This window comes from Falco naumanni, chromosome 4 (genome assembly GCF_017639655.2).
Source record: "Falco naumanni isolate bFalNau1 chromosome 4, bFalNau1.pat, whole genome shotgun sequence".
Classification (NCBI taxonomy): domain Eukaryota; kingdom Metazoa; phylum Chordata; class Aves; order Falconiformes; family Falconidae; genus Falco; species Falco naumanni.
Genome location: NC_054057.1, coordinates 23537258 through 23550268, shown reverse-complemented (window position 1 = coordinate 23550268; position 13011 = coordinate 23537258). Strand labels below are relative to the sequence as shown.

General features: G+C 43.9%; 1 protein-coding gene across 1 annotated transcript in view; it reads right to left on the bottom strand.

Moving 5' to 3' along the window:
- Nucleotides 1-13011, bottom strand: part of PLA2G4C (phospholipase A2 group IVC) — a 38795-nt gene that overhangs the window by 10561 nt on the left and 15223 nt on the right. Inside the window, exons 6-10 of the mRNA XM_040592837.1 lie at nucleotides 7376-7574; nucleotides 6988-7105; nucleotides 5377-5517; nucleotides 4278-4331; nucleotides 553-606 (exon numbers count right to left, since the gene is read on the bottom strand). Of these exons, the coding sequence (XP_040448771.1) occupies nucleotides 553-606; nucleotides 4278-4331; nucleotides 5377-5517; nucleotides 6988-7105; nucleotides 7376-7574 (566 nt within the window). The remainder of the gene's footprint in view (nucleotides 1-552; nucleotides 607-4277; nucleotides 4332-5376; nucleotides 5518-6987; nucleotides 7106-7375; nucleotides 7575-13011) is intronic.

Sequence of the window (13011 nt, the reverse complement as noted above, 5' to 3'; positions counted from 1 at the left end):
TGTTCAGTGACCAACCACCCTCTAAGTGAAGAAATTTTCCTAATGTCCAATCTGAATTTCCTCTGATGAAGCTTCATTCCATTTCCTCATGTTGTATTGCTGGTCATCAGCTGGTCACCATCCCTGCTGTCCCCATGTTTCCCAGGTGGAAAGATCAGCTATATTGCAATCTAGAGCCGGCACTCACAGGCAGTGTGGACAAGCAGGAATTTTGGACCTGAATGTGTGTGTGAGCCTTGTATATGTGTGGTGCAGGCTTCACTGGTACTCCCTGGCCACAACAGCAACATGAGAGTGCAGTAACATCACCTTCCCAGAAGCCTATTAGTAAAGTACATCTAACATGAGTGAATCCCTCCAAAATGTCAGGGTGGTTATTTTAGTTACATGTTCAAGATCTCACAAATCGTTATGTGTATGAGAGACAAGGAAGCCTGGATTTCCTTGTGCCTGGCTGACACTCCTGTCGGTCCCCTAAGGAAAAGACGGGTCAAGCAGAAAATAATGTTAAATTTAAAAAATCATTAAAAAATAAAGAGCAAAGAAACTCACCAGGTGCACATGAGGAGATGCCTTCCTGTAACTGAAATATTCTTTGTAGACACTCTTGGAAGAAATAAAAAGATAATCAAAATAAGACTACCTCTTCCAATAAAATAGTAATTGTCTGGCCAATGAAAGATATCAGGAAAGCTAGCCATGTACCTAAACATAGATGGACAAGTGCTATTTCAGATTCCTTGGAGAATCTCACCTGCCCTGTGGCTGACACTCCAGAAGAGTACTAATCTCCTGGTTTTTTTGTTCATCACTCATAGTTTTACATTTGATGCCTCAGATACCTGATGACATCTCAGTCATCTCTATTATTCCCCCAGCAGTTTTGATAGCCTCCTATGTCAAAGTTTAAGATATCATCTCTGATGCTTCCACATCACAAGAAATATAATGTGAAGATCAGTCCACATTCACTGACATGATATTTAAACTTTCCCCTGTGATACTGGCAGAGATCCACTTGACCAAAACTGGACTTCAACAGTCCACACTCATGCTGCCATAGATCTATATTCAATGGAGCAAGTTTCATCACATATTTAAACAGGTATCTAAATGTATCTGTGAAAAGTACCTGTAAAGTTCTTTTTTACTTATGAGAAGACCTTAAGGCGAGTAATTTGAATGTTCATAACAATGCTATAAATGTTAAAATGACATGCAAGCAGCAGTGTTTTATTTTGGTCATTTTCAGCTGAGGTTGGAAGGGACCTCTGGAGGTCATCCAGTTCAGCTCCTGTGCTCAAAGCAGGATCAGATATAGCAAGTTATTCAGGGCCATATCCAGCTGGGCTTTCAAAAAGTTCCAAGAATGCAGGCTCCATTGTTCCAATGTTCAATCATCCTCACAGTAAAAATGTTTTTTCTTATGTTTAAATGGGATTTCTTGTATCTGAATTTGTGTTCATTGCCTCTTGTCCTTTCAGTAGATATTACTGAGAAAAGTCTGGTTCCATCTACTTTGAATCCTCCCATTTGGTATTTATAGAAATGGATAGGATCCCCCTGAGCCTTCTCCAGGCTGAACAGTCCCATGTCTCTCAGTCTCTCCTCATATGAAAAATGCTGCAATCCCTGAATCATCTTTGTGGCCCCTTTCTGGACTCCCTCGCATATGTCCACATCTTTCTCATACTGGGGAGCCCAGAACTGGACACAGTACTCCAGGTGTGGCATCACCAATGCTGAGTAGAAGGGCGGAATCACCTCCCCTGAACTGCTGGTGATGTTTTTCCTAATGCAGCCTGGGATACCTTCAGCCTTCTTTGCCATAAGGGAACACTGCTGGCTCATATTCAACTGGGTATTTACCAGGGCTCCCAGGTCTTGACTGAAAAGCTGCTTTTCAGCTGGTCAGCCCCCAGCTTGTCCTGGTGCCTGGGTTTATTCCTCCCTATGTGCAGGACTTTGCATTTCCCTTTGTTGAACTTCATGAGGTTCCTCCTGGTCCATTTCTCCAACCTGTCAAGATCGCTCTGGATTACCAGGCAGTCCTCCTAGTTTCATATTATCTCTAAACTTGCTGAGGGTGGGTGCACTTTGTTCCATTATCTGAGTCACTGATGATGATAAAAATATCAGACCTAGAATTCAGTCCTGTAATACACCACTAGTGCCTGGCCTCCAGCTGAACATCGTGCTGCTGAACATAAGTCTCTGGGCCCACAAATTCAGGCAGTTTTTCAATCCACCCCACTGTCCACTTAGACCATAAATTCTCAGTTTGTCCATGAGGATGTGATGGGAGACACCATCAAAAGCCTTACTAAGAGGACAGTAAACAACATCTGCTGCTCTCTGTTCACCCACCAAGCCTGTTATCTCATTGTAGAAGGTTTTCATGTTGGCTAAGCATAATCTGCCCTTTGTAAATCCATGCTGACTAGTCCTCATGGGATTTTTATCCTTAATGTGTTTGGAAAAGTCTTTGAGGAAGAGTTGCTCAATCACCTTCTCAGGGACTGAGGTGTGGCTGGCTGACCTGAGACTTCCCAGATCCTCCTTCCTGCTCTTTCTGAAGACAGGAATGACATCTTCCAGTCATCAGAAACCTCTCTCTATTGCCATGACCTTTCAAAAATGGTTGAGAGTGGCCTTGTAATGACATCAGCCAGCTCAACCAGCAACTATGGGTATATCCCATCAGGTCCCACGGACTTGTATATGTTGAATTTGTTTGCATGTTCCTTAACCTGATGCAATTTGTTTACTTGTTCCCAGGGACAAGGAACTTCCTTACTCCAGACTCCCCCACTTGTCTTAGGGACCAGGAGTTCCTGAAGTCCAGTCCAAACAGTAGAGTGAGGCAAAGGCTGCACTGAGTACCTGAGCCTTTTCCACATCCGTTCTCACCAGGGCTCCTGCCCCATTCAGCAACGGGCCCACATTTTACCTAGTCTTCCTTTTGCTGCTGCTGAACCTCTGAAAGCCCTTCTTGTGGCCCTTCAACATCCCTCACCAGATCTAGTCATGCTTGATGGTATCCTTTGTGCCCACAGGGCAGGAACAGTGGGGGGTGATAACCAGAAGGTCACACACAAGCAACAGATATATCTATAAGGTCTCCCAAATTCAGGCCCCCAGCAAGGAGTGAACCTCCCTAGGCAAGACATGAGACTGGCAGATGGGTGAGTCTGTCCATTGCAACGCAGAGTTTCTCACTCCTATAACTCATCACTTCCTTCAGCTGGTGGTCCTGTTCATCTGACTCTCATGCTTCATTTGACAGACCTCTCAGTCCCTTGTGCTTGCAGTCCCTCATCTTTTCTGAGCCTACTAAATGTATTCCACAATTGCAGATCTTCAGGTGGAGCAGGAGCCTTTTTCCTGGTGTCAGAAGTCACCAGCTTTCAGCTTTTGGTGTTGCAACAGTGTCCACTTCCCAGTCTGATATGCATAGAGCACTCCTTTAATACATTTGGAATTTTGCTTTTCAAGCTGCAGTGTCTTGGATAAGATCTGGCCAACCTCTTTCGTGTCATCGCTGATGCTGTGAAGTCTGATGACATCTTCCTACAGATCCTTTACTTTAAGACACAGATCTCAACAAGCACACTTCTCCTGCAAGCTGCAAGACTACCTTCTGCTTCTGCAGCCTCAGCAAAAGACCACAGGCACTCCCTGCAGCCTGAGACCTGCAGAGCTGCAGCTTTCTTTTGTTGCTCCATTTGATGAAGATTTCTGACATTACAGGGAATGTTACTGCAACAGCTGCTGGAGACCATACCCTGTAATGCAGAACCATGATTGCTGAGGGTGTGGATGCTGTCCTCAGGAGACCTGCTGGCCCCCTTCTGTGTACCTTGCTGCGTGAGCTGCTGTGCAAACTGCTGCATCTGTAGGCTCCCACTGGTAGCTGTGTTCTTGGAAGAGTTCACATGAGGAAATAGACACTAGGCTGAATGATTCTCATGTTTTATCTTAACTGTTCTTTAAACTGATGAATATTTCAATTTTTTATCACAGAATCTGCTTTCATTCTTGCCAGTCTCCATAGATGTATTTCAAACTATGATCAGCAAACTTTCCTGGGATTCTGCTGAGTGCTGGGAGAAGGACAAATGGAGAACCAGTGGAGTTTCTGTTTTTCTAGCTACCTGTATTTCTGTTTGGAACTAGAGGACTGCAGAGATTATTTGATGGTAATGTGAAGTATGTGCTCAATTTCAGCTGGTGCCACAACTGATTTGAGCATACCGGCAACAGGAAAGATGTAGTACCTCGTATAAACTTTAGATTTTCTTCAATGCTTCCAAGAGCACTCCCCCATAAGGCTGAAATAAAAAAGAGAATGTGCTTAAAGTGCTTCTATTATTATAGTCTCACTAAGAATTCAATCCGAGTTTGCCTTTCAATAGTATGCTTGTCTTAATTTTCAAAATCTAAACTGATGTCTAAATTAAAACTCCTTTGCCTAGTTTTCACTTACTGTCTACTGATAGGATTACACACCTCCTGAGACTACTCCTTCTTCCTCCTGCTAGATCTACACATTTTTTGTAGACCAGCTTTTTACGTTACATAAGTCTAGAGTCCCATGGCAACCATCAGGTACCCTCACACTGCAGTACACTTGCTTGAGCACTTCTCTGGGTCAGCCTCCCACATAAACCTGGAGGCATAAGTACTCTTCATGGATGTGTTGTGCTTATTTGGTTTTCCTTCTGAATAAATTAAATAGTAGGAACTAGAGTGCTTTTTTTTTTTTTTTTTTTTTTTTTTTTTTTTTACCTTGTTTCCCATCCCCACCCTTATAGCATGATGCCAAGGGTATGTATTGAGGAGACTGAGGTCATTGAGCACAAGATGTGTCTAAGGATGCCAGATATGTTTAGCTGTGTCACAGACAAGTGAGAAGAAATCTGCAGCTGTAACACTTAGGTAGCAAATGAAAGAACTTCAGACCTGGCCTGAAACAGAGTGAAACAAATTCGCAAAATAGGGACTACCAATCCTCACAGTAGGATGTCTCTAATTTGAGAAGCATCTCTCCCTGTAAAGTGAACATGCTGAGATTACAGAACATTTAGACATCCAGTCTGGGACTAAATATAATTATTATATTAGCTTTGGTAATCTGCAGTGTAGGTTTCTAACTTCACATACCAACCACATAAAATTGGTCAATGTAGACAGTGGAGTGTAGAGAGGCATTCAGATGTTCCAGTTTGAATGCTTGAAGTGAGACAAACTTTTTTAGAATTAATTTCTGTTATGCATGAATTCATGGAATAATAGATATATTCCTGTTCTTTACAGAAAGATACAGAATAGATAAACCTGCATTTTTTTCTACAAAACAGAACTAGGAATATTCACCTTGCATGTAACAAATGGGTTTCTTCTTCGCCCTTTTCTTCATCTTACCCTTCTCAAATTCACTTCCAAAGTACTTGGTACTCACAAAAGCACCCAAGGCAGTATATCCGCTCTCATGTGGGGTGAATTCAAACCAGGTCCCTGAAAAAATCAAACAGCTTTGTCACTTTGTCATTTGGAAGCATAGCTGACCTCACTGTCCCAAAATAGCATTTCGGTTGTTTTCCTTTCTAAAATTTCCTGATTTTAGCTGTCAGAAGATGAATTGACATATGGGGAATAAACTAAGCTGTGAGCATGCCACCACCTACTCTTTGATATGCTCTTTGTATCCTTCCCACCCTGGCCTTCAGCTGTCACACCAAAAGTGTCTTGGTTTCCCACAGATCATATGTCGTATTGTACAGCTCTGTGCAGATCTCCCAGATGTGCTAGGTGTTTCAAGGGCTTCCTGATGCTTATGCACAGGCAACAAAGTCATTCTGTTCACACAACCTACCTGCCCTAAAATTATTTAGAGTTGATGAAGAGACTGGTACTGAGTCAAATATCCAAGATATGTAACTGGGAACCTATGGTACTAGGGACCTACAGTGAACTGAGTCATCTGCATGTGGCCAACAGCTATGACACAGGACTGAAATAATACTCATACTCTTTTAGAAAGGTAGGTGAAGTAGGCAGAGTATGATAAGGCATCTCAAACAGAACCACAGACCTCTGTGTGGACAACTGAATGGAGTCTTTTTGCTCCAGGGAGAGATCAATTATTTTAACAGGTATGGAAAATAAAATTTGATAGCAATGGTGAAACTTTTTGATGGTTGAGACTACTATCCTGCACCTGTCTGAGCTGCAAAGCCACCTACTCTTTCTTTCATAATGCCTTCCTTGATTACAGTTCCCTTCAGAATGAAGTTCCCAGTTCTCACTCAGACCTTCCAGGATTATCACAATTTCAGGCCAGTTTATGCTTGCAAAATCAAGTCCCATCACCTTAAATCAAGGCCTACAGTTGCTAAGTGGAAGGAGGTGATCTGTCCTCTGTGTGAGGAGGGGTAGGAGAGGCAGTCAGAGCTTTAAATTGTACTGAAGGAAAAGTCAGTTTAATGGAACAGGGTAAAAGTGGTTGCTTGAAAGTAAACTTCTCCATGTGAAGGCCTTCTCCCTAACTACTGAAAAAGGATATAGTTGCCTAGTTTTGGAAACACTGGATTATTTTGGAGTTCCACATAGGGCTGATGAATATTACAGAGCATTTACAAGAGATCTGCACCCCGCTGAAAACTCAGATGGTGGCCAAGGAAATCTATGATGGCACTAAATGCCTCTATTCAGGCTTCTACATTTTGGATGTCTATTTTATTGACGTTTTATTTAATCTGTTTAGCCCATTCTATTCAAGGGATTCCCCACCCTATCCAAACATGAAAGCCACTTTTACAGAATGTGATTCAGTCCCTGGTTGTGCATGTTTTTCTCCATTACCTATAAATAAAGACATAGGCTGATGAGCTGTGATTAGATGTCAGCACAGTTTATGCCTGCCATTAAGTTAAAGGAACCTAATGCATGGTATTTAAGATAGTTAGACAAGGACCCCTGTTTTACCTGGAAAGTTTTCACCTTCTTCACTTAGTTGTTCCTTATCCACTGCTGCATAAATTGGGTAAGGGTTTATTCCAGTTTCTGAGGCCTCCCTGTGGTCAGCCAGCTCATGCTCATCAAACTGCAAGGTAAGTATAGACTTCTGAAGGAACATAAAACGCCCCTCCCCTCTGCTATAGCACTGAGAACACCTCCACTTAGGAGATTGAATTAACCAAGGAGTTGGATTAACCGCTTCTACCTTTCCACACCTAGAGATAAGATGTTGTGCTCTAAAATATTGCTTCAACTTATACAGCTCCTCAAAAACCCACCCACTAAGGTCAAATTTAGTTGTAATTACTCTGAGATCTTCAAAACACTCCCAAGGTGTTTGCAGTTAACTTCTTACCTGCTTCAGTACTTGGTATACAAGACAGGAGGCCCAGAAGTCAGTGAGTGAGTAAAGTTCATCTCTTGATGACTCCTGTAAGTATTCTTCTGCTTTCATAATATGCCAGGGGAAATCATTGAGTTTTTTGCACAGTTCCTTTTCCAAGGACATCAAATTTTCTGACCATTTCCTATCTTCGTACAGGAGGGACATGCACCTTTTAAAGAGAAAGAAAAGCCCTATCTCTGCCACAGAGGAAAGTGCATGGGGCTTCACTTTTTTTTTTTGAATCTGCATGCAGACACAGGAGTGTCTTTAAAAATGTATGGGAGGAAAAACAAGTTCCAGGCTTCTAAAAAACAAGGCACTTTACATCATAGGAAGGTGTCATTATTCCCTGATCACTTACTTCCCAGCTACTTATTGATAATGTCATTTAATTAGTTAGATGACCTGAAGCTGAATTTCAGCTGGCTACATGTCATATATTAAGGATAAATTGCGGCAGAAATAGTTTTGCAGAAGGCTTTAGTGGGGAAGATACGAAATCTGCCAAGACACAGATAATTCATCAAAGAACTTGGAACAAATGTAAACACATAGAATGATTTACATCATGTCATCATTTTGCACTAAAGACTTCTGACATTTTTTTGGTCTGTTATTAGGACCAATAAAGCTGGTACACTTGAAGAGTGACATCATCTCATACTAAACTTACAGCTCTCAGCTCATGCTAGCTAACTGCAGAGATGTAAAGGCTCACTCTGTTCCAAGACCAACTCCACAACCTAATTCAGGTATAAATTAAGGTGTACAGCATTACCTTCTTTATCTAGAGCAGCATGTGTCTGACTCTGTTTAAGGAAGGAGGCATTCTGGATTACTGCAGACACCACATATGGTACCTAATCACAGACAGTGACAGTTGAGGTGGCCTAAAGCATGCAAGATTTCTACCCTTATTTGACCAGCAATAACTTAAGATCTGTGGCAGACTTGCCCTCTTGAACCAGCATTTGAAAAACAGACTGGACTTCCTTCTAGGACATCTAAACTGTCACTGGAAGTCTGTCTTCAAAGAACGTAAGCCTATCGCCTTAAGTAAAATGGAAGGAGAGGTGTATATGTCACATACAGATACACATACTGACACATCTAAATTTAGGAGTGCTAGAGTCAGACAGAGTTCTGTGCTTTCAGGGCAGACGTCCGTATGTGACCTATAAGCTAGACTTCCTTCACAGTCACTTCAGTGTAATGAACAATCTTGGCATGTTATTGACATGCTACATGTGGGCCTTAAGGGAAAATGGCTCATGTTCCTGAATGTCATTTCTTTTGTGTATTTCTTTTGTATATTTCTCTGTATTGTTTCTTGTGTATAAGGTAAGCCTAAAAAAGTAAATGAGGTATAAACATTCAAGACCATAACCATACATATATATTGCCATTTAACCTGCCACAAGGATGAGTCACATCACCACAGATTTGACAGATTCGATGCAATATGTGCAGGAGGCCCAGTGCTCTTCCAGACTGGTAGGGGGCTGGCTAAGTACAGAAATGGTACTAAGTATTTATATTTAGGCACCTGATTCATTCCCCTACACTTGAGAGATGTAGCTTGGTAGCACGGGCTCCTCTTAACTATACCACAGCTTCTATTTAAACAAGTCCTTGTGTTTCTGAGTAGTAGGTTACCTAGAAGTTTTCAATACTTTCCTGGCTGCTTATCCCTTTTCTGCCTCTCATGGTCTGTGAGCAGGGGGAATCATCTCCTCCAGAAGGTAAGACTAAATGGCCAAGTGAGGTCTTTATTTGAATCACCATTGAGAGGCACTGTAGAAGAATGGCTGCAGAAGCGTGGCCTTAGAATCTCTGAAGATCTGCACAATCCAGGCCTGGTATTAGAATAGGCCTGTAACCAGAATTGTACTGAAGTTGCTGTGCTGAAGTTAACAAGAAGGGTAGCCTTGAGCTATTCTTGAATCCTGAGACCATTATGTTGTGCCAACAGGCCGTGGCTGTAACAAGCTACAGCTGCTGGGAAAGCAGGTGCAGGGCCAAGAAAGATAGGGACCGGTATGGGAAAATAGGGAGTAACAAACTACAAGGCTGAAGCACAGCGACACAATTAGCTACGTGGATAGAATGCTTATTTTAGACATAATAATTAGGGGTGTGAGAACTGCGTGCGCTTAGAGACTAATAACCAATTATATTTTTGCTTTACGAATATGCATGTGTATCGAGTCTATATAAGTAGTGTTAGAAACTAATAAAATTGAGCAAGATGCATAACTCATATTGAGCGATTTCTTGACTCTGGCGAACCCTTCTCCCCAACAACTGGTGCCCGAACCATGGGAAAGCTGCAAAAACTCTGCCTTTGCATTGTGATGGTGGGCTTTGCGAATTGAGAGTCGCTGAGAGGAGTTCGAGCAGGAAGGTGTCCGTAAGGAGTAAAGACATCTGAATCCGGCAGTAAGCGCTCCTGCACAGACCTGCACCGGTAAGACCGTTTTTCCCTCGATAATGGAAAGGGAGGCGGCACTCACGCTATTAACTGATATTCTTGCTAAGCTAGAGGCTAGTGTGAGCACAAAGAAGCTCCATGAGCTCTGCAGCTGGGCGAATGATAAAGGACACTTAAAAGACCCGCAACTGATGTTTAGTGTGACTGAGTGGGGAGAGATCGGGGATTCCCTTTGCGATGCGATCCTTAGCGGCAGCAGGTCAGCCAAGGACTTGGGGACTACCTGGCGGGAGGTCATGCACCATTTACAATCAATGGTTGCGGAGAAAAAAAATGGCTATGGCTGCCTCAGACCTCCTCGGTCGGGAAACCGAGTCGAAGTCTACCCGATTATTTGGTCAAGGCGCTCCGTCTGCAAAAGGCATAATTGTGCCTATTAAAAAATCTGCGACAGAGCTATTACACCCGACACCGTCTCCAGAGGGTGCCGCCACAATGGGTGCTCCACGCCAACCTGAAAGCTACCGAGAGCCGCCCCCCCTGCTAGATGAGGACGAGGGTACTAGAGCGGGTCCGAGCGTGCCTCTGAAGGAGAGCGCAGAGTCCGATAAAGAAAATGAGCCCACCCCAGCTGCAGCTGCCCCAATCCCCCGTCCCCAAATGAAACCCTCTGATGGGACCCTAAACTGCTTGCAGCAGCAATTGAACGAATGTCCTCTGCCTACTGCCGGTCGTGATGTTCAAGTCCTGACCCAGGAAGGTGTTATCCTCCACCCTGCCGCTCCCCAAAGTCGTTGGTCTGGGGTTATACAAGATGCTATATTGGAGGGAGAGTGGCAGGCTGCTTCTGCTGTTGCATGTCCGGTGCGGATCACCACTTCACCAGATGGTTCAGCAGCCACAGCGTGGAGACCTTTTGATTGGAAGTTTATGCAGCAGCTACGACAAGCCGTTACACAATATGGATTACAATCTGAACCAGTCAAACACTTGCTGAATTATTTGTTTGACTCTGAAATTATGACACCCGGTGACTGTGCTTCGCTAGCTAGGTTGCTTCTTACACCGGCACAGTATTTGCTTTTTGAAAAGGAATGGGAACGACAAGTGTGTAAGACTTTGATTCTGCCCAGGGCTCAGGGGCATCCCCTGCGTGATGTTAAAGAGGACATGCTGTTAGGCTGTGACATTTATGCCGACCCTAAGGTACAATTAATGTTTTCCATGGAAATGCATAATGCCTCTGCCCTGACTGCAAAACAAGCCCTGATGCTCGTTCCGTCAGAACGTAAGGCCCCTTCCTTTATGACAGTCAAACAGGGAGCAACGGAGCCATTTGATAGTTTTGTAAACCGGCTAGTGCAAGCCTTGGACCAAAACCACAGTATGACAGAGGACCTTAAAGTACAAATGCTCTGGATGCTAGCTTTTGAAAATGCTAATCCAAGGGCCAAGACGATTCTGTCCACCCTTCCCCGAACAGCTCCAGTGGAGGAAATGCTGGAGCGAATGGTAAACAGTGCATCTGCCCAGCAAGCCGCCTTCGTCTCTGATGCTGTAAGTTCTGCTGTAAGTTCTGCTGTATCTACAGCCATGCAAAATGTTACCCGGGTGCTGGCAGCTGTTCTTAAACCTGCAGTGCGACTGCAAACTAAACAGAAGACTTATACAGGACCTTGTTTTCGTTGTGGTGGGACAGGTCATCAATGCCGTAACTGCTCGGTGTCTGTATGGTGTGATAATTGCCAGACTGCTTCTTATGCTACTAAAGTCTGTTGGCGGCCGGGAAAATACAAGCAGAGCGCGAACGGTGGCCACGCCACGTGCAGACAAAAGTAGTCCCGCCAACACAGGCCCCGGTCACCCAGCAACCCGGGGAAGCTTGGGAATCGACTTGGCGACAGCAGTAGATGTCACTCTGTTTGACACGACACCACAAAAGATACCATCCACGACCTTTGGCCCGATACACTCCTTGCGTCAGTAATTCGGAGCTCTCCTAATAGGCCGATCTTCAGCTGGACTAAGAGGTATCTTTGTAATTCCGGGGCTAATTGATGCTGATTATACGGGACAGATTGTTATTGTGGCTTACACATTGTATCCGCCTCTCCACATGCCGCGCGGAAGTAAAATTGCTCAATTAGTTCCCATGAAAAATTTCACAACTAGAGTATGTGCGCCACCTTGTGACTCTTTACCGAATCGTGGGAATAACAACTTGGGATCTGCAGACGAACTTGTATGCATCACTATGTCAATGAACAACCCAGAAGCTAGAGTCACATTACGGAGAGGAAATGAATCTTGTACTTTTGTTACACTTTTTGACACAGGAGCTGATGTTACTATCATCACCCGACATGTGTGGCCTAGACATTGGCCTACTAGACCGGCTACAGGAGGAGTCAGCGGCGTTGGAGGCATCTCACTGCCACATACTAGCACAGAGCCGATCATTATTCAAGTGGAAGACAAAATAGCATCAGCACATGCACTGATTTTACCTTTACCAGATGGCATCTCTGCCCTCATTGGCCGCAAAATAATGACTCAGTTGGAAGTTGTGTTAACTACCCCTGGTACAGTTTTCTGGCAGCGGCCCCTGCAGGGCAGCCTCCCATCCTAAAACTCACCTGGATTACAGATGAGCCTGTCTGGGTGGAGCAGTGGCCGCTACAAAAAGAGAAGCTGCAGACAGCGCATGAGCTGGTTCAAGAACAACTAAATGCTCACCATATTAAGCCATCAACCAGCCCTTGGAACACCCCCATCTTTGTTATACTAAAAAAGTCTGGAAAGTTTCACTTACTTCATGATTTACACAAGGTGAATGAACAAATGCAAGCCATGGGAGTGCTCCAGCCCGGATTACCAACTCCTACTATGATACCTAAAGACTGGGCCTTATTAATTGTAGACCTGAAAGACTGTTTCTTTACCATACCATTACATCCATCAGATACACCGCGCTTCACCTTCACCTTGCCAGCAATTAACAAGGATCAACCAGCTCACCGTTATGAATGGGTGGTCCTTCCACAGGGAATGCGCAACAGTCCCACCATTGTCAACTTTTCATTGCTGCAGCATTACAACCCTTCACGTCGACAGTGGCCGCATCCTCTCATTTATCATTATATGGATGATATTTTAGTAGCTCAACCACAACCCT